Here is a 22,334-nt window from a genome sequence, read left to right as displayed (position 1 = left end):
GAGTCCCCTGTTTGTCCAGTGTTGGGATATTCTTAGTGTCCTCTACTGTAAAGACTGAAACAAAATATTTGTTCAGCATTTTTGCCATCTCCATGTTTCCCACCATTAATTTCCCGGTCTCATCCTCTAAGGGACCTATGTTTGCCTTAGCCACCCTTTTTCTTTTTATATAACTATAGAAACTCTTGCTATCTGTTTTTATATTTTTTGCTAATTTCTTTTCATAATCTAACTTCCCTTTCTTAATCAATCCTTTAGTTACTTTTTGCTGTCTTTTGAAGAATTCCCAATCTTCTATCCTCCCACTAAGTTTGGCTACCTTATATGTCCTTGTTTTTAGTCGGATACTATCCTTGATTTCTTTACTTAGCCACGGATGGCTGTCATTTCTTTTACACCCTTTTTTCCTCAGTGGAATATATTTATTTTGAAAGTTGTAAAATAACTCCCTAAATGAACACCACTGCTCATGTACCGTCTTACCCTTTAATCTATTTTCCCAGTCCACTTTAATCAATTCCGCTCTCATACCATCATAGTCTCCTTTATTCAAGCTCAGTACGCTTGTTTGAGAATCAACCTTCTCACCCTCTAATTGGATATGGAATTCAACCATGTTGTGGTCGCTCGTTCCAAGGGGATCCTTAACTAGGACATTATTAATTAATCCTGACTCATTACACAGGACCAGGTCCAAGGTTGCCTGCCCCCTTGTAGGATCAGTTACATACTGCTCAAGAAATCCATCCCTGATGCACTCAATGAACTCGTCCTCAAGGCTGCTCTGCCCAATTTGATTTGTCCAGTTAATATGATAATTAAAATCCCCCATAATTATGGCTGTTCCCTTATTACATGCCCCGACTATCTCCTGATTAATACTTCTTCCAGCAGAGTTGCAACTATTAGGAGGCCTATATACTACGCCCACTAATGTTTTTTTTCCCTTATTATTCCTTATCTCCACCCAAACTGTTTCATTATCTTGATGCTTTGTCCCAATATCATTTCTCTGTATTACAGTGATTCCTTCCTTTATTAACATAGCCACCCCACCTCCCCTTCCTTCCTGCCTGTCCTTCCTGATTGTTAAATACCCTGGCATATTTAATTCCCAGTCGTTGTCACCCTGCAGCCATGTTTCTGTAATGGCCACAAGATCATACCCATACGTAGTTATTTGTGCCGTTAACTCGTCCATTTTATTACGAATGCTACGTGCATTCAGATAAAGAACTTTCAAATCTGTTTTGTGACGCTTAGTTCCTGCTTTTTCCTTTTTTAACACTTTACCTATTACTCCATACCTTCTGTCCCTTCCTGTTACGCTTTCCTCTCTCTCCCTGCTCAGGTTCCCAACCCCCTGCCACTTTAGTTTAAACCCTCCCCAACAGCACTAGCAAACACTCCTCCTAGGACAGCGGTCCCGGCCCTGCCCAGGTGCAGACCATCCGGTTTGTACTGGTCCCACCTCCCCCAGAACCGTTTCCAGTGTCCCAGGAATTTGAATCCCTCCCCCTTGCACCATTCCTCTAGCCACGTATTCATTTGAAATATCCTCCTATTTCTACTCTGACTAGCACGTGGCACTGGCAGCAATCCTGAGATTACTACCTTTGAGGTCCTATTTTTTAATTTACCTCCTAACTCCCTATATTCTGCTTTTAGGACCTCATCCCCTTTTTTACCTATATCGTTGGTGCCTATGTGCACCACGACAGCTGGCTGTTCGCCCTCCCCCTCCAAAATGTTCTGTAGCCGCTCCGAGACATCCTTGATCCTTGCACCAGGGAGGCAACACACCATCCTGGAGTCTCGGTTGCGGCCGCAGAAACGCCTGTCTATTCCCCTTACAATTGAGTCCCCTATCACTATAGCTCTGCCACTCTTTTTCCTCCCAGCCTGTGCAGCAGAGCTACCCGTGGTGCCAGGAAGTTGGCTGCTGCTGCCTTCCCCTGATAAGTCATCCCCCCCAACAGCATCCAAAGTGGCATATCTGTTTGAGAGGGGGATGGACACAGGGGACCCCTGCACTACCTGCCTGCATCTCTTACTCTTCCTGGTGGTCACCCATTCACTTCCTGCCTGTATACCCTTTACCTGCGGTGTGACCAACTCGCTAAACGTGCTATCCACGAGTTTCTCTGCATCGCGGATGCTCCACAGTGAGTCCACCCGCAGCTCCAGCTCCGAGATACGATCGGTCAGTAGCTGCAGGTGGACACACTTCCCACACACATGGTCGGCAGGGACACTGGTAGTGTCCATGACTTCCCACATCTTGCAGGAGGAGCATATCACGGGTGCGAGGTCTGCTGCCATGACTTGCCTTAGCTGAGTTACCCCTTTTAAATTACGTTGAAATTAGAAAATGTTAACTATACTAGGGACCTAGGTTCACTAAAAAAAAAAACACTATCTGCTATAAAACCTGCAGATCTTCCCTTTCTTATTACTTTACTTACAGATTCAGGAGCAAGCTAACAGCACGGATTCAAATTCCCAACCCAGTAACTCCACTCAGCCGACAGCGCTTGTATTAGTAGATGGCCAGTAAAGATATCTACATATTAGGTGCATAGTACTCCCAGTGCTAGAATTCCCTGGATCTGAATGGGAGGCGGATGTAAAATCCCAGTACACTCACTGTTGGAATTCCCTGGATCTGAATGGGAGGCGGATGTAAAATCCCAGTACACTCACTGTTGGAATTCCCTGGATCTGAATGGGAGGCGGATGTAAAATCCCAGTACTCACACTGTTGGAATTCCCTGGATCTGAATGGGAGTCGGATGTAAAATCCCCTTCTTCTTCAGGCCTTTCAAAATTGCTGGAAAGAAAATACTGAGAATGTTACCAGGAATTTGATAGAGTTTTTTGATGAGGTAACAGAGAGGGTAGATGAGGGCAATGCAGTTGATGTGTGTATGAACTTTCAAAAGGCGTTTGATAAAGTGCCACATAATAGGCTTGTCAGTAAAATTGAAGCCCATTGGAATAAAAGGGGCAGTAGCAGCATGGATACAGAATTGGCTACGTGACAGGAAACAGAGAGTAGTGGTGAACAGTTGTTTTTCGGACTGGAGGGAGGTGTACAGTGGTGTTCCCCAGGGGTCAGTGCTGGGACCACTGCTTTTTTTGATACATATTAATGACTTGGACTTGGGTGTACAGGGCACAATTTCAAAATTTGCAAATGACACAAAACTTGGAAGTGTAGTGAAAATGAGGAGGAGAGTGATAGACTTCAAGAGGATATAGACAGGCTGGTGGAATGGGTGGACACGTGGCAGATGAAATTTAATGCAGAGAAGTGCGAAGTGACACATTGTGGCAGGAAGAATGAGGAGAGGCAATATAAACTGAATGGTACAATTCTAAAGGGGGTGCAGGAAGAGAGAGACCTGGGGGTATATGTGCACGTTGTAATCATTGAAGGTGGCAGGGCAGGTTGAGAAAGCGATTTAAAAAAACATACAGGATCCTGGGCTTTATAAATAGAGGCATAGAGTACAAAAGCAAGGAAGTTATGATGAACTTTTATCAAACACTGGTTCAGCCACAGCTGGAATATTGTGTCCAATTCTGGGCACCGCACTTTAGGAAGGATGTGAAGGCCTTAGAGAGGGTGCAGAAAAGATTTACTAGAATGGTTCCAGGGATGAGAGACTTCAGCTGGAGAAGCTGGGATTGTTCGCCCTGGAGCAGAGAAGGTTGAGAGAAGATTTGATAGAGGTATTCAAAATCATGACTGGTTTATATAAAGTAATTAAAAAGAAACTGTTCCCATTGGCGGAAGGGTCGAAAACCAGAGGACACAGATTTAAGGCAATCGGCAAAAGTACCAAAGGCAACATGAGGAAAAACATTTTCATACAGCGAATGGTTATGATCTGGAATGCACTGTCTGAGGGGGTGGAAGCAGATTCAATCGTGGCTTTCAAAAAGGAATTGGATAAATACTTGAAGGGAAAAAAATTGCAGGGCCACGGGGAAAGAGCGGGGGAATGGGACTAACTGGATTGTTCTTTTAAAGAGCTGGCACGGGCTCGACGGATCGAATGACTTCCTTCTGTGCTGTAACCATTCTATGATTCTGTGAATGTACGAATTTCACACAGGATAGGCACAAGTTGGATCCCATATTCCCTGAGCTTTAGCTGAGAGTGACAGGAGCATCGCTGCATCATTTTAGAGCAGTACAATGTTGTGCACTGTCCATTAGACCTCCAGTGCCTCAGCAATCATTTTAAAACACATCTAACCTTTAACAAACACCTCAGCTGATCCATGGAACCAATTTTCCATCACTGATGTTTAAAATCAGAAACTCACTGACCAAGACAGGTGGGTGAGAAGAGCTGTGTGTACAGATTTCAATCAGATTTCACCACAATCCCTTAGAGGCTGAGACAGGAGAAATTATAAATGGAGAATAAGGAAAGGACAGAGAAGTTAAACAAATATTTCACATCTGTCTTCACAGTAGAAGACACAAAAAACATACCAGAAATAGTGGGGAACCAAGGGTCTAATGAGAGGGAGGAACTTAAAGCCATTAAGATCAGTAAAGTAAAAGTTTAGGAAAAATGAATGGGATTAAAGCTGACAAATCCCCTGGACCTACATTCTATGGTTTTAAAAGAGGTGGCTGCAGAGATAGTGGATGCATTGGTTTTGATCTTCCAGAATTCCCTAGATTCTAGAACGGTCCCCGTAGATTGGAAAGTAGCAAATGTAACCCTGCTATTCAAGAAAGGAGGGAGAGAATACAGGGAACTACAAGCCAGTTAGCCTGACATCAGTAGTGGGGAAAATGCTAGAATTTATTATTATGGATATAGTAACAGGGCACTTAGAAAATAATTATATGATTAGGCAGAGTCAACATGGTTTTATGAAAGGGAAATAGTGTTTGACAAATCTATTCAGAGTTTTTTTGAGGGTGTAACTAGCAGGGTAGATAAGGGGGAACCAGTGGAAGTCGTATATTTGGATTTTCAAAAGGCATTCGATAAGGTGCCAAATAAAAGGTTATTACACAAGGTAAGGGCTCATTGGGTTGGGGGTAATATATTAGCATGGATAGAGGATTGGTTAATGGACAGAAAACAGAGAGTAGGAATAAACAGGTCATTTTCAGGTTGGCAGGCTGTAACTAGTGGGGTGCCGCAAGGATCAGTGCTTGGGCCTCAGCTATTTACAATCGATATCAATGACTTAGATGAAGGGACCGAGTGTAATGATTCCAAGTTTGCTGACGATACAAAAGTTATGTGGGAAAGTAAGCTGTGAGGAGGATGCAAAGAGTCTGCAAAGCGATATAGACAGGTTAAGTGAGTGGGCAAAAAGGTGGCAGATGGAGTATAATGTGGGGAAATGTGAGGTTATTCACTTTGGTAAGGAAAACAGAAAAACAGAATATTTTTTAAATGGTGAGAAACTATTAAATGTTGGTGGTCAGAGGGATTTGGGTGTCCCTGTACACACGACACAGAAAATTAACATGCAGGTACAGCAAGCAATTAGGAAGGCAAATGGTATGTTGGCCTTTATTGCAAGGGGGCAGGAGTACAAGAGTAAGGAAATCTACTGCAATTGTACAGAACTTTGGTGAGACCACACCTGGAGTACTGTGTACAGTTTTGGTCTCCTTATCTAAGGAAGGATATACTTGTCTTAGAGGCAGTGCAACGAAGGTTCACTAGATTGATTCCTGGGATGAGAGGGTTTGTCCTATGAGAAGAGATTGAGTAGAATGGGCCTATATTCTCTGGAGTTTAGAAGAATGAGAGGTGATCTCAGTGAAACATATAAAATTCTAAGAGGGCTTGACAGGGTAGATGCTGAGAAGATGTTTCCCCTGGCTGGAGAGTATAGAACTCGGGGGCATAGTCTCAGGATAAGTGGTCAGACATTTAAGACTGAGATGAGGATAAGCTTCTTCACTCAGAGGGTCGTGAATATTTGGAATTCTTTACCCCAGAGGACTGTGGATGTTCAATCATTGAGAATATTTAAGGCTGAGATCGATAGATTTTTGGACTCTAGGGGAATCAAGGGATATGGGGATTGGGCAGGAAAGTGGAGTTGATCAGCCCTGATCTTATTGAATGGCAGAGCAGGCTCGAGGGGCCGTTTGGCCTACGTCTGCTCCTATTTCTTATGTTTCTTAACACAGTGCAAGTCAGTAATGTAACCACCGCTGCCACAGCCCTCTAGCTAAATCTGGGATATTAGCCACCTGTGGGCAATTACACTGCTCTAATCTAATCCACGTTTATAATCGTGCAAATGCAAATTGCCAGCTATTTGCAATGGCTTGTGTAAGCAGGAAATTAACAATCCATTCCCAACTTGAAAAGCTATAAATACAGTACAGTAAGAGGGTGGAAAGGGCCCAGGTGCTGGGTGTTGACTCTTCAATATTTGGTGGGTCTCAGTTACCGTATTTTGTGTTTTGGTGGATTTGATGCCTTTGGGAAGGAAACGGGCTCCTGGGACCGGTTCCCAACCTCAACATGAACCAACACTGGGGCTCCCTTCTTATATCGGCTAAAAGTCAGTGGTTATTATTTGAGGCTGTGCACATCATGAATCGTTGTTATTTCACAGGATAAATTTGATTTTTCTTTTTTTGGACTTTCATTCCCTATGGGCGGGACGAACCAGGATGGCTCCAGCAGATTCTACATACAGTGTGGAATCAAACGAGTGTTCAGTCTAGCCATTCTTTATGGGAGGTGGTAGTCATTGTAAATTGGCTCCTGCACAGCTAACAAAAGAATGCTGGAGACATAGTGATCTGCACTGAACACGCGATTAAATGAAGGGATTGCCTGACCGGGACTGAATAACACAACGGGCTGGTCAGTTTCACCTCTGGTCTTCCATCTTCGGAGGCAGCAATCACAGGTCTTGGGGGAGTGACTAAATGCGACAGGACTGCCTGAAACCACTTCATGACAGGTAACTGCATTTTAACAAGGCGTGAACTGCTGCTTAACACAGTTTAAGCGGCACCTTTGTAATTGATGCCTACGGTGATGGCAAATGGTCAGCACCATTTGCCCGATATAGGCGGCTGTCCAGGAAGCAGGGTCGGTGTATTGTTACTTTATATGACATACAGTTCGGAGTCAGACGTGGTTCAGTGGGTAGCACTCTCGCCTCTGAATCAGGAGGACGTGGGTTCAAGTCCCAGACTTAACCACAAAATCTAGGCTGACACTCCAGTGCAGTACTGAGGAAGTGCCCTCCCCCCCGTCCCGTGCTCTTCTCCCGCCCCCCCACCCCCCATAGCTCAGCCCCTCTGCCCGCACCCCCACCATGGCTCAGCCCCTCCGCACCCCCAACCAAGGCTCGGCCCCTCCGCACCACCCTCCCCCCCAACTATGGCTCGGCCCCTCCGCACCCCCCTCCCTCCCCAACCAAGGCTCGGCCCCTCCGCACCCCCCACCCTCCTCAACCAAGGCTCGGCCCCTCCGCACCCCCCAACCAAGGCTCGGCCACTCCGCACCCCCCAACCAAGGCTCGGCCCCTCCGCACCCCCCACCAACCATGGCTTGGCCCCTCCGCACCCCCCTCCCCCCCAACCAAGGCTCGGCCCCTCCGCACCCCCCACCCTCCTCAACCAAGGCTCGGCCCCTCCGCACCCCCCAACCAAGGCTCGGCCCCTCCGCACCCCCCAACCAAGGCTCGGCCCCTCCGCACCCCCCAACCAAGGCTCGGCCCCTCCGCACCCCCCAACCAAGGCTCGGCCCCTCCGCACCCCCCACCAACCATGGCTCGGCCCCTCCGCACCCCCCTCCCCCCCCACCATGGCTCTGCCCCTCCGCAACCCCCTCCCCCCCCCCAACCATGGCTCGGCCCCTCCGCAGCCCCCTCCCCCCCCAACCAAGGCTCGGCCCCTCCGCACCCTCCCTCCCCCCCCAACCATGGCTCTGCCCCTCCACCCTCGGCCTCTCCGTCCCCACGGCTCAAGTCCCCTTACCTGCTGGAAACTTCATTTCCTTGAAGTGTTTGACGGGGCACGGCAACCCTTCACCCTCCACCAGGATATGGTATTTCCTCCGCACACGCTCATTGCGAGCTTCTGGCATGCTGCGTATGTACCGCGGTGGGTTCCAGCTGCAAGGAGAGGTCCACATCACTGGTCACATGAATCTCGGCCGGGCAGCTTAATAATCCAAAGCCAACACACTGCAGGGGGCCTCACAAAAATACAACTTTGTGCATTTCAACTATCTATTTCAGGCAGTTTGCCAGGAATGGACTGTTTAAAACATTTACAACGTATTTAAAGTCCTGAGGACATCAGGGGCTGTATAGAATCACAGAACCAAAAACGTTTATAGCACAAAAGAACACCATTCGACCGATTGTGTAGGTGCAGCTCTTTGTCAGAGCAATCCAAAACTAACGCCATCACCCCGATCTCTCCCCAAAGCTTGATATCTTCCTCTTCTCCAAACAGGATTCCAATTTTCACTTTAAAGCTGCAAGAACAACTTGCCTTCAACGTAGGTAAATATCCCAAAGCACTTCACAAGGGCATAATCAGAACAAAAGGGATGCTGAACCAAAGGAGGAGATATTAGTGTTGCCACCTGTAAGGCAGGACTCAGTCATAGCCATCAAATCAATTCAATCATCCACAATGAGGTCTCTGCCTCAACTACCCCCTGAGGAAACGCATTCTGCACATACACAGAACTGTGTGCAGAAAGAAATCTCTCCTAACCTGACTCTTCACCCTCTCAGTGACCATGTTAAATTGATGAACCCTCAGCTTTGACTACATGCTTCCCATTCCTTGCTTTTCCTCCCAAGATTCATTATCTCACTCTTCTTCACATTAAATGCATCTGCCCTGCTTGCCCATTCCACTGTTGATGTTCTCCTGAATTCTTCTACGATCTTCCTGGCTGTTTCCTTACTTTTCTGTGATCGGCATATTGTGCTCCTTAAGCCCAACTCCAAATCATTTATATCTTCTGACCAAAAGTGGAGCCAGCACTGACTCCAAACAGAGCTAGTGGTCCACATACACAGATCACAAAAAAATAAATGAATAGGCTAATGGAATGGGAGCCTTTATATCGAGAGGATTAGAATATAAAGGGGAGGAAGTTTTGCTACAGCTACACAAAGCCCTGGTTAGACCACATCTGGAGTACTGTGTACAGTTCTGAGCACCACACCTTACATTGGCCTTGGAAGGAGTGCAGCACAGATTCACCAGAATGTTACCAGGGCTCCAAGGGTTAATTATGAGGAGAGATTATATAAATTAGGTTTGAGGGGTGATTTGATTGAGGTTTTTAGGATTTTGAAAGGAAGTGATAGGGTAGATAGAAAGAAGTTTTTCCACTGGTGCGGGAGTGTAGAACGAGGGGACATAACCTTAAAATAGAGCCAGGCCATTCAGGAGAGAAGTTAGGAAACATTTCTTCACGCAAAGGGTGGGAGAAGTGTGGAACTCCCTCCCACTAGAAGCAGTAGATGCTAGCTCAATTAATAATGTTAAATCTGAGATCGATAGATTTTTGCTAGTTAAGGGTATTAAGGGATATGGAGCCAAGGGAGGTAGGATCCAGATCAGCCATGACCTCATTGAATGGCAGAACAAGACTGAGGGGCTGAATGGTCTACTCCTGTTCACATGACCCTTGAGGTTCACCACTTCAAGCAACACCCATTGACCCTAATCATTTGTTTCTTTTCAGTCATTCTATCTACGCTGTGACATTTCCTCTTATACCATACAACTGAATTTTTTGTAACAACTTCTGCAAATCCGTATCGATTGCATTACCTTTATCTGAAGTCAGTCATCTCTTCAAAAACTTTATTAAACTGGTCAAACACGACCTGCCTTTAACAAATCCATGCCAGCTGTCCTTGATTATCCCATGCATCTCTAAATGCTCACTAATTTTATCTCCAATTAAGAATTCTAAGAGTTTGCCCACAATTAGCCTTCTCTCCCTTCTTGAACACTCTCCAGTCCCAGGTCACAATTTGCATATTTGAGGGAGCTGGATTAACATCAGTAGAGATTCAGTCAGTAACACAGGGTGCTGGGGAGCGAGGTTACTGAGTGACAGTGTGAGGGAGAGGGATTAACACCAGTAGAGATACAGTCAGTAACACAGGGTGTTGGGGGAGGGGGTACTAGTGACAGTGTGAGGGAGCTGGATTAACACCAGTAGAGATACAGTCAGTAACACAGGGCGCTGGGGGGAGAGGTTACTGAGTGACAGTGTGAGGGAGCTGGATTAACATCAGTAGAGATACAGTCAGTAACACAGGGCACTAGGGGAGGAAGCACTGAGTGACAGTGCAAGAGAGAGATCATCTGCAAGGAGAATAAACAAGGCTGTGCCTGCAATAGAGCATAACACATCGGTAGTTTTAAAACAGTTCATCTCTAAAACACAGCATCGGGACCTGTTAGAACTCACTGAAATCAGCTCCTCAACCAGGTGACCTAGTCACCAAGCTTTCAAACAGCTGCAGGACACACTGTGCACAGATCCTGCTGATACCAGGGTACCCGTGGTTTACAGAAAGGCCAGACAGGTTATTGTACGCACACTGAACGACCAAAGGGAAGAACACCACAACATTCGCCTGAGTTGTAAACTGATGCCAGGTGGAAGGGTGCACTCAGTGATTGAGGATGGATGCTGCTGGGGAGTGTGGGTATGACAGCGCCCAGTTATATCTACGCTACTTGTTGAAAAGTCCGTTTACACCACAATTCTCTGACTGAAGTGCACAGTTGCGACATTAAGTATCAGTTTACTGCTAGACAACGTGGTCACTCACTGGAAATGATCAGCAAGCGATAATGAAGGTTTAATGTGGGTTTGATACCCTGTCCGAAGCAGCTAAGCAGAGCATAAAGGGCGAGGAATCAAAAATCATGGAAAAATTTAAAAAGTGACATCACAAGACAAGGAGGAGCGCCGAGGGTGAGTCGGTTAGTTTATTGGTTAGTGACTTTGGTGGTTAGTGTTTTAAGATAAACAAACGGTTTAATTAGATAACATGGCAGGACAGGTGGGGCCCGTCGCATACACATCCTATGCCATGTGGGAATTCTGTGTGTCCTGGAAAACCACATGGGCAGGAAGTGCCACCAACTGTCCAAGCTCAGAATTTCTGAGCTTCAGTGATGGCTGGCGTCACTATGCAAGAACATACGGCCCCTCGAGCCTGCTCTGCCATTCAGCAAGATCATGGCTGATCTTCTACCTCAACTCCACTTTCCCGCCCTCTCCCCATATCCCTTGATTCCCTTAGTGTCCAAAAATCTATCGATCTCAGCCTTGAATATACTCAACGATTGAGCATCCACAGCCCTCTGGTGTGGAGAATTCCAAAGATTCACAACCTTCTGAGTGAAGAAATTGTTCCTCATCATGGCCGACCCCTTATCTTAAGACTATGACCCCTAGTTCCAGATTCTCCAGCCAGGGGAAACAGAGGCATCTACCCTGTCAAGCCCTCTAAGAATTTTATACATTTCAATGAGATCACCTCTCATTCTTCTAAACTCCAGAGAATATAGGCCCATTCTACTCAATCTCACCTTACAGGACAATCCGCTCATCCCAGGAATCAATCTGGCGAACATCTGTTGCACCCCTTCTAAGGCAAGTATATCCTTCCTTAGGTAAGGAGACCAAAACTGTACACAGTACTCCAGGTGTGGTCTCACCAGAGCCCTATATAATTGCAGCAAGACTTCCTTACTTACACGTGAAGATTAAAGTCCCTCACAATTATTGCAACACCCTTGTTACATACTCTTCTAATTTCCTGATTTACACTCTGTCCAACACTAGAACTACTGTTAGGGGGCCTATGAACTACTCCCACCAGGGTTTTCTGCCCCTTGTTATTTCTTATCTCTACCCACACTGATTCTACATCCTGATTTTCTGTGCTAAGATCCTTTCTCACCACTGTCCTTATCTTATCCTTTATTATCAGGGCTCCCCCGTCCTCGCACCCCCTTCTCCTTTTCCATTTTGTTTGTCTTTTCTAAAAGTCAAGTACCCTGGAATATTTAGTTCCTAACCTTGGTCACCCTGCAGCCACATCTCAGTAATGGCTACAAGATCAAACCCATTTATCTCTATTTGTGCCATTAATTCTTCTATCTTGTTACGAATGCTTCGTACATTCAGATATAGCTCCTTCAATTTTAACTTTTTATTATTTTTTCCTGATGTGACCTTAGTCACTAATGCCCTATTACCTTTGTTAAACTCTGTCCTTTCCTGACACACTCTGCTTGTTCTTATCCAAATCGCTACTGTGCTCCACAGCCTTTACTTTTCTCTTTAGACTGATAAATTTACCCTTACCTGATCCCTCCCTCCCTCTCATTAGTTTAAAGCCCTATCTATCGCCCCAGTTATTCGATTCACCAGGACACTGGTCCCAGCCCGGTTTAAGTGGTGCCTGTCCCAACGGAACAGCTCCCTCTTTCCCCAGTACTAGTGCCAGTGCCCCATGAATTGAAACCCCTATCTCCCACACCACTCTTTCAGCAACTCATTGAACCATCTAATCTGTTTCTCCCCATGCCAATTTGCTCGTGGCTCAGGTAGTAATCTAGAGATTACCACCTTTGTGGTTCTACTTATTAATTTTGACTTTAGCTCCTCAAACTCCCTCAGCAGAACCTCATTCTTAGTTCTATCCATGTTGTTGGTTCCTACGTGGACCACGGCAACTGGATCCTCCCCTTCCTGCTTCATGTTCACCTCTAGCCATGAGGAGATGTCCTTAACCCTGGCACCGGCCAGGCAACACAGCCTTCAGGACCCCAGTCGTGGCTGCAGAGAACAGTACCTATCCCCCTGACTATACTATCCCCTACCATTACCACATTCCTTTTTACTCCCCCCACTTGAATGGCCCCCTGTACCACGGTGCCAGGGTCAATTTGCCCATCCTCCCTGCAGTCCTTGATCTCATCCACACAGGCAGCAAGTACCTCGTACCTGTTGGACAAGGGCAAAGGCTGAGGCTCCTCTAACACTGCACCCCAGGTCCCCATACCTGCCTGACTCTCAGTCACATCCTCCTGTCCCTGACCACTAATCAAATCTAAACCACTACCTAACCTAAAGGGTGTGACTGCCTCCTGGATCAAAGTGTCCAGGTAACTCTCCCCCCTCCCTGATGCATCGCAACATCTGCACCTTTGACTCCAGCTCAACAACTCTGAGCCGACGTTCCTCGAGCTGCAGACACTTACTGTCGATGTGGTTGCCGGGGATCACTCTGCTCTCCATAAACTCCCACATGCTGCAGTTACAGCACATCACCTGCCCCACCATCCCTATCTAATCTTGTTTTATTTATTTACTTAAAGTTTTATGTAATTAGTTCGCTTGATTGATTTTTGTTGTTTTAAACTAATTAATTTATCTAGTTTAAGTTATTAATTTAATAAAGTATTAGCAAGTGATAGGTTATTATAGTTACAGTACATACGGGGAGCTGAGAGTTTCGTGGATAGCATGTTTCAGGAAATGGTCATCCCGCAGCTACAGAGTGTTCAGGTGGAGAGGGTGTAGGTGATCACCAGACAGACTAGGAGGAACAGGCAGGAAGCGCAGGAGTCCCCTCCCTGGGAGTGTGGCACTCACAAACCGATATTCAATGTTGAATACCAGAGAGGGTGTTGACACCTTGAGGGAGTACAGTTAGGAGCACTGTGGGAGGCTCGGCTGCACGGTGGGGGGACAAATGAAATGAAGTATCATAGTGGGTACAGCACAGAAGCGCACCATTCGGCCCATCATGCCTGTGTTGGCTCTTTGAAAGAGCTATCCAATTAGTCCCATTCCCCTGCTCTTTCCCCATAGCCCTATAAATTTTTTCCCTTCAAATATGTATCCAATTCCCTTTTGAAAGTTATTATTGTATCTGCTTCCACCACCCTTTCAGGCAGCGCATTCCAGATCATCACAACTCACTGCAGAAAAAATGTTTCCTCGTGTCGTCTCTGGCTCTTTTTTCCGATCACCTTAAATCTGTGTCCTCTGGTTTCCGACCCTTCAGCCACTGGAAACAGTTTCTCCTTACTTTATCAAAACCGTTCATGCTCCTGAACACCTATCAAATCTCCCCTTAACCTTCTCTGTTCTGAGGAAAACATCCCCAGCTCCTCCAGTCTCTCCACATATTTGAACTCCCTCATCCGTGATACCACTTAAGTAAATCTCTTCTGCATCCTCCCTCAAGTGTGGTACCCAGAATTAAACACAATGCTCCAGCTGAGGCCGAACCAGTGATTTATAAAGGTTTAGCATAACTTCCTTGCTTTTGTACTCGGTGCCTCTATTAATAAAGCCCAGGATCCCGTATGCTGTTTTAACAACTTGTCCTGCCATCTTCAAACATGTGTGTACGTGCACACCCAGGTCTCTCTGTTCCTGCACCCCATTAAAATTGTACCATTTAGTTTATATTGTCTCTCCTCATTCTTCCTACTTCACACTTCTGGGTTAAATTTCATCTGCCATGTGTCTGCCCATTTCACCAGTCTGTCTATTTCCTCCTGAAGTCTGTTATTATCCTCCACATTATTTACTGCATTTCCAAGTTTTGTGTCATCTGCAAACTTTGAAATTATACCCTCTATACCCAAGTCCAGGTCATTAATATATATCAAAAAGAGCAGTGGTCCTAATACTGACCCCTGGGGAACACCACTGTATACTTCCCCCCAGTATGAGAAACAACCGTTTACCACTACTCTCTGCTTTCTGTCCCCTAGCCAATTTTGTATCCACGCTGTCACTGTCCCTTTAATCCCATGGGCTTTAATTTTACTAACAAGCCTATTATGTGGCACTTTATCAATTGCCTTTTGAAAGTCCATACACAGAACATCAACCGCACTACCCTCATCAACCCTCTCCATTACTTCATCAAAGAACTCAATCAAGTTAGTTAAACACGATTTCCTTTAACAGATCCGTCCCGACTTTCACTTAGGAACATAGGAACAGGAGTAGGCCATTCAGCCCCTCGAGCCCGCTCCGCCATTTGATAGGATAACAGCTGATCTGTGATCTAACTCCATATACCCGCCTTTGGCCCATATCCCTTAATACCTTTGGTTGCCAAAAAGCTATCTATCTCACATTTAAATTTAGCAATTGAGCTAGTATCAATTGCCGTTTGCGGAAGAGAGTTCCAAACTTCTACAACCCTTTGTGTGTAGAAATGTTTTCTAATCTCGCTCCTGAAAGGTCTGGCTCTAATTTTTAGACTGTGCCCCATACTCCTAGAATCCCCAACCAGCGGAAATAGTTTCTCTCTATCCACCCTATCTGTTCCCCTTAATATCTTGTAACCTTCGAAACTCCAGAGAATACAACCCCAATTTGTGTAATCTCTCCTCGTAACTTAACCCTTGAAGTCCGGGTATCATTCTAGTAAACCTACGCTGCACTCCCTCCAACGCCAATATGTCCTTCCGAAGGTACGGTGCCCAGAACTGCTCACAGTACTCCAGGTGCGGTCTAACCAGGGTTTTGTATAGCTGCAGCATAACTTCTGCCCCCTTGTACTCCAGTCCTCCAGATATAAAGGCCAGCATTCCATTTGCCTTCTTGATTATTATCTGCACCTGTTCATGACACTTCAATGTTCTATGTACCTGAACCCCAAAGTCCCTTTGGACATCCACTGTTTTTAACCTTTTACCATTTAGAAAGTACCCTGTTCTATCCTTTTTTGGTCCAAAGTGGATGACCTCACATTTGTCTACATTGAATTCCATTTGCCACAGTTTTGCCCATTCACCTAATCTATCAATATCCCTTTGTAATTTTATGTTTTCATCGACACTGCCTACAATGCTACCTCTCTGTGTCATCGGCAAACTTAGATATGAGACTTTCTATACCATCATCTAAGTCATTAATAAATATTGTGAATAATTGAGGCCCCAAGACAGATCCCTGCGGGACTCCACTAGTCAAATCCTGCCAATGTGAGTACCTACCCATTATCCCTACTCTCTGTCACCTTTCGCTCAGCCAACGTCCTGACCAAGTCCGTACTTTTCCCTCGATTCCATGGGCTTCTATCTTAGCGAACAGTCTCTTATGTGGGACCTTATCAAATGCCTTCTGAAAGTCCATATAAATAACATCCATTGACATTCCCCTGTCCACTACTTTAGTCACCTCTTCAAAAAATTCAATCAGGTTTGTCAGGCACAACCTACCTTTCACAAATCCATGCTGGCTCTCTCTGATTAACTGAAAATTCTCGAGGTGTTCAGTCACCCTATACTTAATTATAGACTCCAGCAATTTCCCCACAACAGATCTTAGGCTAACTGGTCTATAATTCCCTGGTTTCCCTCTCGCTCCTTAAAAAGCGGAGTGACATGTGCAATTTTCCAATCTAGAGGACGGTTCCTGAATCTGGAGAACTTTGAAAGGTTATAATTAGGGCATCTGCAATGTGCTCACCTACTTCCTTTAAAACCCTGGGATGGAAACCAACTGGTCCTGGGGATTTGTCACTCTTTAGTGCTATTATTTTCTTCATTACTGTTGTTTTACTTATGTTTATTAGCCCATACTTTTCCAAATGCCAATTAATTCTGTCCCAGATTATCGTTTCTAAAAAGCTTTAACTGACCGGACCGTAGTTGCTGGGTTTATCCTTACACCCTTTTTTGAACAAGGGTGTAACATATGCAATTCTCCAGTCCTCTGGCACCACCCCCTTATCTAAGGATGATTGGAAGATTATGGCCAGCACCTCTGCAATTTCCACCCTTACTTCCCTCAGCAACCCAGGATGCATCCCATCCGGACCGGGTGACTTATCTACTTTAAGTACAGCCAGCCTGCCTTTCTAGTACCTCCTCTTTATCAATTTTTAGCCCATTCAGTATCTCAACTACCTCCCCTTTTACTGCGACTTCTTCCTTGGTGAAGACAGATGCAAAGTATTCATTTTGCACCTCAGCCACGCCCTCTGCCTCCATTCTACGAGTATGTAGAAAGGAAGAGAGTAGCAAAAGTAAATATTGGTCAATTAGAGGATGAGACAGGAGAAATTATAATGGGGAATCAGGAAATGGCAGATGCGTTAAACAAATATTTTGTATCTGTCTTCACAGTATAAGACACAAAAAGCTTACCAAAAATAGTAGGGAACCAAGGGGTAAATGACAGTGAGGAACATAAATCAATCAATATCAGTAGAGAAAAAGCACTGGACAAACTAATGGAACTAAAGGCCGACAAATCCCATGGACCTGATGGCCTACATCCTAGGGTTCTAAAAGAGGTGGCTGCAGAGATAGTGGATGCATTGATAATGATCTTCCAAAATTCCCTAGATTCTGGAACGGTCCCAGTGGACTTGAAGGTAGCAAATGTTTCCCTCCCTTCTTGAATAGTGGGGAGAGAGAAAACAGTGAACTACAGTCCAGTTAGCCTGACATCGGTCGTCGGGAAAATGCTGGAAACCATTATTAAGGAAGTGGTAACAGGGCACTTAGAAAATCATAATATGATTAGGCAGAGTCAACATGGTTTTATGAAAGGGAAATCATGTTTGACGAATTTATTCGAGTTTTTTGAGGACGTAACTAGCAGGGTAGATAAAGGGGAACCAGTGGATGTGGTATATTTGGATTTTCAAACATAAAAGGTTGTTACACAAGGTAAGGGCTCATGGGATTGGGGGTAATATATTAGCATGGATAGAAGATTGGCTAAAGGACAGAAAAGAGAGTAGGGATAAAAGGCTCACTCTCAGGTTGGCAGGCTGTAACCAGTGGGGTGCCGCAAGGATCGGTGCTGGGGCCTCAGCTGTTTACAATCTCTATTAATGACTCAGATGAAGGGACCGAGTGTAATGTATCCAAGTTGCTGACGATACAAAGCCAGGTGGGAAAGCAAGCTGTGAGGAGGACAAAGAGTCTGCAAAGGGATATAGACAGGTTAAATGAGTGGGCAATAAGGTGGCAGATGGAGTATAATGTGGGAAAATGTGAAGTTATTCACTTTGGTAGGAAGAATAGAAAAACAAAATATTGTTTAAATTGTGAGAAACTATTAAATGTTCGTGATCAGAGAGACTTGGGTGTCCTCGTACAAGAAATAAAAAAAGTTAGCATGCAGGTGCAGCAGGCAATTAGGAAGGCAAATGACATGTTGGCCTTTATTGCAAGGGGTTGAAGTACAAGTGTGAGAAAGTCTTACTACAGTTGTTCAGGACTTCAATGAGACTTCACCTGGAGTACTGTGTACAGTTTGGTCTCCTTATCTAAGGAAGGATATACTTGCCTTGGAGGCGGTACAACGAAGGTTCACTAGATTAATTCCTGGGATGAGAGGGTTGTCCTATGAAGAGAGGTTGAGTAGAATGGACCTGTACTCCATGGAGTTTAGAAGAATGAGAGGTGATCTCATTGAAACATATAAGATTATGAGGGGGGCTTGACAGGGTAGATGCTGAGATTGTTTCTCCTGGCTAGAGAGTCTGGAACTAGGGGACATAATCGCAAGATACGGGGTCGGCAATTTAAGACTGAGATGAGGAGGAATTTCTTCACACAGAGGGTTACGAATCTTTGGGATTCTCTACCCCAGAGGACTGTGGATGCTGAGTCAGTGAATATATTCAAGGCTGAGATTGATAGATTTTTGGACTCGAGGGGAATCAAGGGATATGGGGATCGGGCGGGAAAGTGGAGTTGAGGTCGAAGATCAGCCATGATCTGATTGAATGGCGAAGCAGGCTCGAGGGGCCATATGGCCTACTCCTGCTCTTATTTCTTATGCATAGATCTCCTTTTTGGTCCCTAATCGGCCCCACCCCTCCTCTTATTACCCATCTACTATTTATACGCCTATAGAAGACTTTTGGATTCCCTTTGGCCAGGGAAAAGGACATCAGAGAGGATGCAGAACATTTTGAGGGGAAGGAGAACAGCCAGAAATCATGGTCCATGTGGGAACCAAGGACATAGGAAGGAAAAGGGGTGAGGTCCTGTGGTCAGAGTTTCAGGAGCTGGGAGAAGTTAAAAAGCAGGACCTCAAGGTCGTAATCTCTGGATTACTCCCAGTGCCATGTTCTAGTGCTTATAGGAATAGTAGGATCAGACAGGTAAACGCGATGCTGGAGAAATGGTGCAGGAGGGCTTCAGATTACTGGGGCACTGGGACCAGCTCTGGGGCAGGAGGGAACTAAACAAAATGGATAGGTAGCACCTCAACAGAGCCGGGACCAATGTCCTCGTGGGGAGGTTAACTAGAGCTGTGGGGGAAGGTTTAAACTAACCTGGCAGGAGAATGGGTACCAGGATAAAATATGAGAAAGGAGAAACAAGATGCACAGCGGACTAAGAGAGACAAATAGAACTAGAGTAAAAAGAATTCAGAAACAGGAGTGATCAGACAGGAGGAAAACGAGATGCAATCTAAGATGAGTTTAGAGAGCGTGTACATAAATGCACGGAGTGTGGTAAATAAGATTGGTGAACTGCAGGCTCAAGTCGCCAAATGAGACTATCATATAGGGGCAATAGCAGAGACCTGGCTCAAAGAACGGGAGGATTGGGTACTTAATATTCCTGGCTATAAGGCATTCAGGAATGATAGGGAAGGAAAGAAAGGGGGTGGGTGGCAGTACTGATCAAAGAAACTATTATAGCACTGGAAATGGATGGTGTGGTTGAGGGGTCAAAGACAGAATCTATTTGGTTAGAATTAAGGAACAATAGAGGAGCTATTATACTACTGGGTGTAGACTATAGGCCAAATAGTGGGAAGGAGCTAGAGGAGCAAATTTGCAAGCAAATTACAGAAAAATGCAAGAACTGTAGAGTAGTGATAATGGGGGACTTCAATTGTCCCAATATAGACTGGGATAGTAACAGTGTAAAGGGCAAAGAGGTCGTGGAATTCCTGAAATGTGGACAAGAGAACTTTCTGGAACAGTATGTTTCCAACCCAATGAGGAAGAAAGCAGTGCTGGATCTAGTTCTGGGGAGTGAAGTGGGGGAGGTTTCAGTGGGGGAGCATTTAGGAAACGGTGATCATAATATCATTTGGTTTAGAATAGGAAAAGGTCAAGGAACAATCAAATGTGAGAATATTTAACTGGAGGAAGGCTAATTTCAGTGAGTTAAAAAGGGATCTTTCCCAGGTGGAATGGAATCAAAAATTGGTCGGCAAAACAGTAATTGAACAATGGGAGATCTTCAAGGAGGAGTTGGTTCAGGGACAGTTTAGACATTTCCACGAAGGGGGAAAGGAAGGGCATCCAAAGATAGAGCTCCCTGGATGACTAAAGATATAGAGATTAAAACAAAACAGAAAAAGGATGCTTATGGCAAATGTAAGGTTCATAATACAGTAGAGAACCAGGCTGAATACAGAAAGTACAGGGGAGATATAAAAAAGGGGAATAAGAGGGGTAAAGAGAAGGTATGAGAATACATTATCGGCTAACATAAAAGGGAACCTAAAAGTCTTTTATAAACGTATCAATAGTAAAAGGGTAATCAAAGGAAGGGTGGGACCGATTAGGAACAAAAAAGATCTCGAGTGGAAGCAAAAGACATGGCTGAGGCACGAAATGAATAATTCACATCGGTCTTCACTAGAGGAGAGGATGCTGCCATTGCAGCAGTAAAGGAGGAGGTAGTAGTGATATTGAATAGGATGAGAATAGATAGAGGTTTTTTCTTATTCGTTCATTGGATGTGGGCATCGCTGGCTAGGGCAGCATTTATTGCCTATCCCTAATTGCCCTTGAGAAGGTGGTGGTGAGCCGCCTTCTTGAACCGCTGCAGTCCGTGTGGTGAAGGTTCTCCCACAGTGCTGTTAGGAAGGGAGTTCCAGGATTTTGACCCAGCAACGATGAAGGAACGGTGATATATTTCCAAATCGGGATGGTGTGTGACTTGGAGGGGAACGTGCAGGTGGTGTTGTTCCCATGTGCCCGCTGCTCTTGTCCTTCTAGGTGGTAGAGGTCACGGGTTTGGGAGGTGCTATCGAAGAAGCCTTGGCGAGTTGCTGCAGTGCATCCTGTGGATGGTACACACTGCAGCCACAGTGCACCGGTGGTGAAGGGAGTGAATGTTTAGGGTGGTGGATGAGGTACCAATCAAGCGGGCTGCTTTGTCCTGGATGGTGTCAAGCTTCTTGAGTGTTGTTGGAGCTGCACTCATCCAGGCAAGTGGAGAGTATTCCATCACACTCCTGACTTCTGCCTTGTCGATGGTGGAAAGGCTTTGGGGAGTCAAGATGTGAGTCACTCACTGCAGAATACCCAGCCTCTGACCTGCTCTTGTAGCCACAGTATTTACATGGCTGGTCCAGTTAAGTTTCTGGTCAATGGTGACCCCTAGGATGTTGACGGTGGGGGAATTCGGCGATGGTAATGCCGTTGAATGTCAAGAGGAGGTGGTTAGACTCTCTCTTGTTGGAGATGCTCATTGTCTGGCGCAAATGTTACTTGCCACTTGCCACTTATCAGCCCAAGCCTGGATGTTGTCCAGGTCTTGCTGCATGCGGGCACGGACTGCTTCCTTATTTGAGGGATTGCGAACGGAACTGAACACTGTGCAATCATCAGCGAACATCCCCATTTCTGACCTTATGATGGAGGGAAGGTCATTGATGAAGCAGCTGAAGATGGTTGGGCCTGGGACACTGTCCTGAGGAACTCCTGCAGCAATGTCCTGGGGCTGAGATGATTGGCCTCCAACAACCACTACCATCTTCCTTTGTGCTAGGTATGACTCCAGCCACTGCAGAGATTTCCCCCTAATTCCCATTGACTTCAATTTTACCAGGGCTCCTTGGTGCCACACTCGGTCAAATGCTGCCTTGATGTCAAGGGCAATCACTCTCACCTCACCTCCAGAATTCAGCTCTTTTGTCCATGTTTGGACCAGGGCTGTAATAAGGTCTGGAGCCGAGTGGTCCTGGTGGAACCCAAACTGAGCATCGGTGAGCAGGTTATTGGTGAGTAAGTGCCGCTTGACGACACCTTCCATCACTTTGCTGATGATTGAGAGTAGACTGATGGGGCGGTAATTGGCCGAATTGGATTTGTCCTGCTTTTGTGGACAGGACATACCCGAGCAGTTTTCCACATTATCGGGTAGACCCCAGTGTTGCAGCTGTACTGGAACAGCTTGGCTAGAGGCGCAGCTAGTTCTGGAGCACAAGTCTTCAGCACTACAGCCGGGATGTTGTCGGGGCCCATAGCTTTTGCTGTATCCAGCGCACTCAGCCATTTCTTGATATCACGAGGAG

General features: G+C 45.6%; 1 protein-coding gene across 1 annotated transcript in view; it reads right to left on the bottom strand.

The window, feature by feature from the left end:
* ddx41 (DEAD-box helicase 41) overlaps positions 1-22,334 on the bottom strand; it is a 128,768-nt gene that overhangs the window by 88,125 nt on the left and 18,309 nt on the right. The window contains exons 6-7 of the mRNA XM_068004442.1: positions 7,994-8,130; positions 2,758-2,830 (exon numbers count right to left, since the gene is read on the bottom strand). Coding sequence (XP_067860543.1) covers positions 2,758-2,830; positions 7,994-8,130 — 210 coding nt within the window. The remainder of the gene's footprint in view (positions 1-2,757; positions 2,831-7,993; positions 8,131-22,334) is intronic.

Source organism: Heptranchias perlo, chromosome 23 (genome assembly GCF_035084215.1).
Source record: "Heptranchias perlo isolate sHepPer1 chromosome 23, sHepPer1.hap1, whole genome shotgun sequence".
NCBI lineage: Eukaryota > Metazoa > Chordata > Chondrichthyes > Hexanchiformes > Hexanchidae > Heptranchias > Heptranchias perlo.
This window is presented reverse-complemented; position numbering and strand designations above follow the sequence as displayed.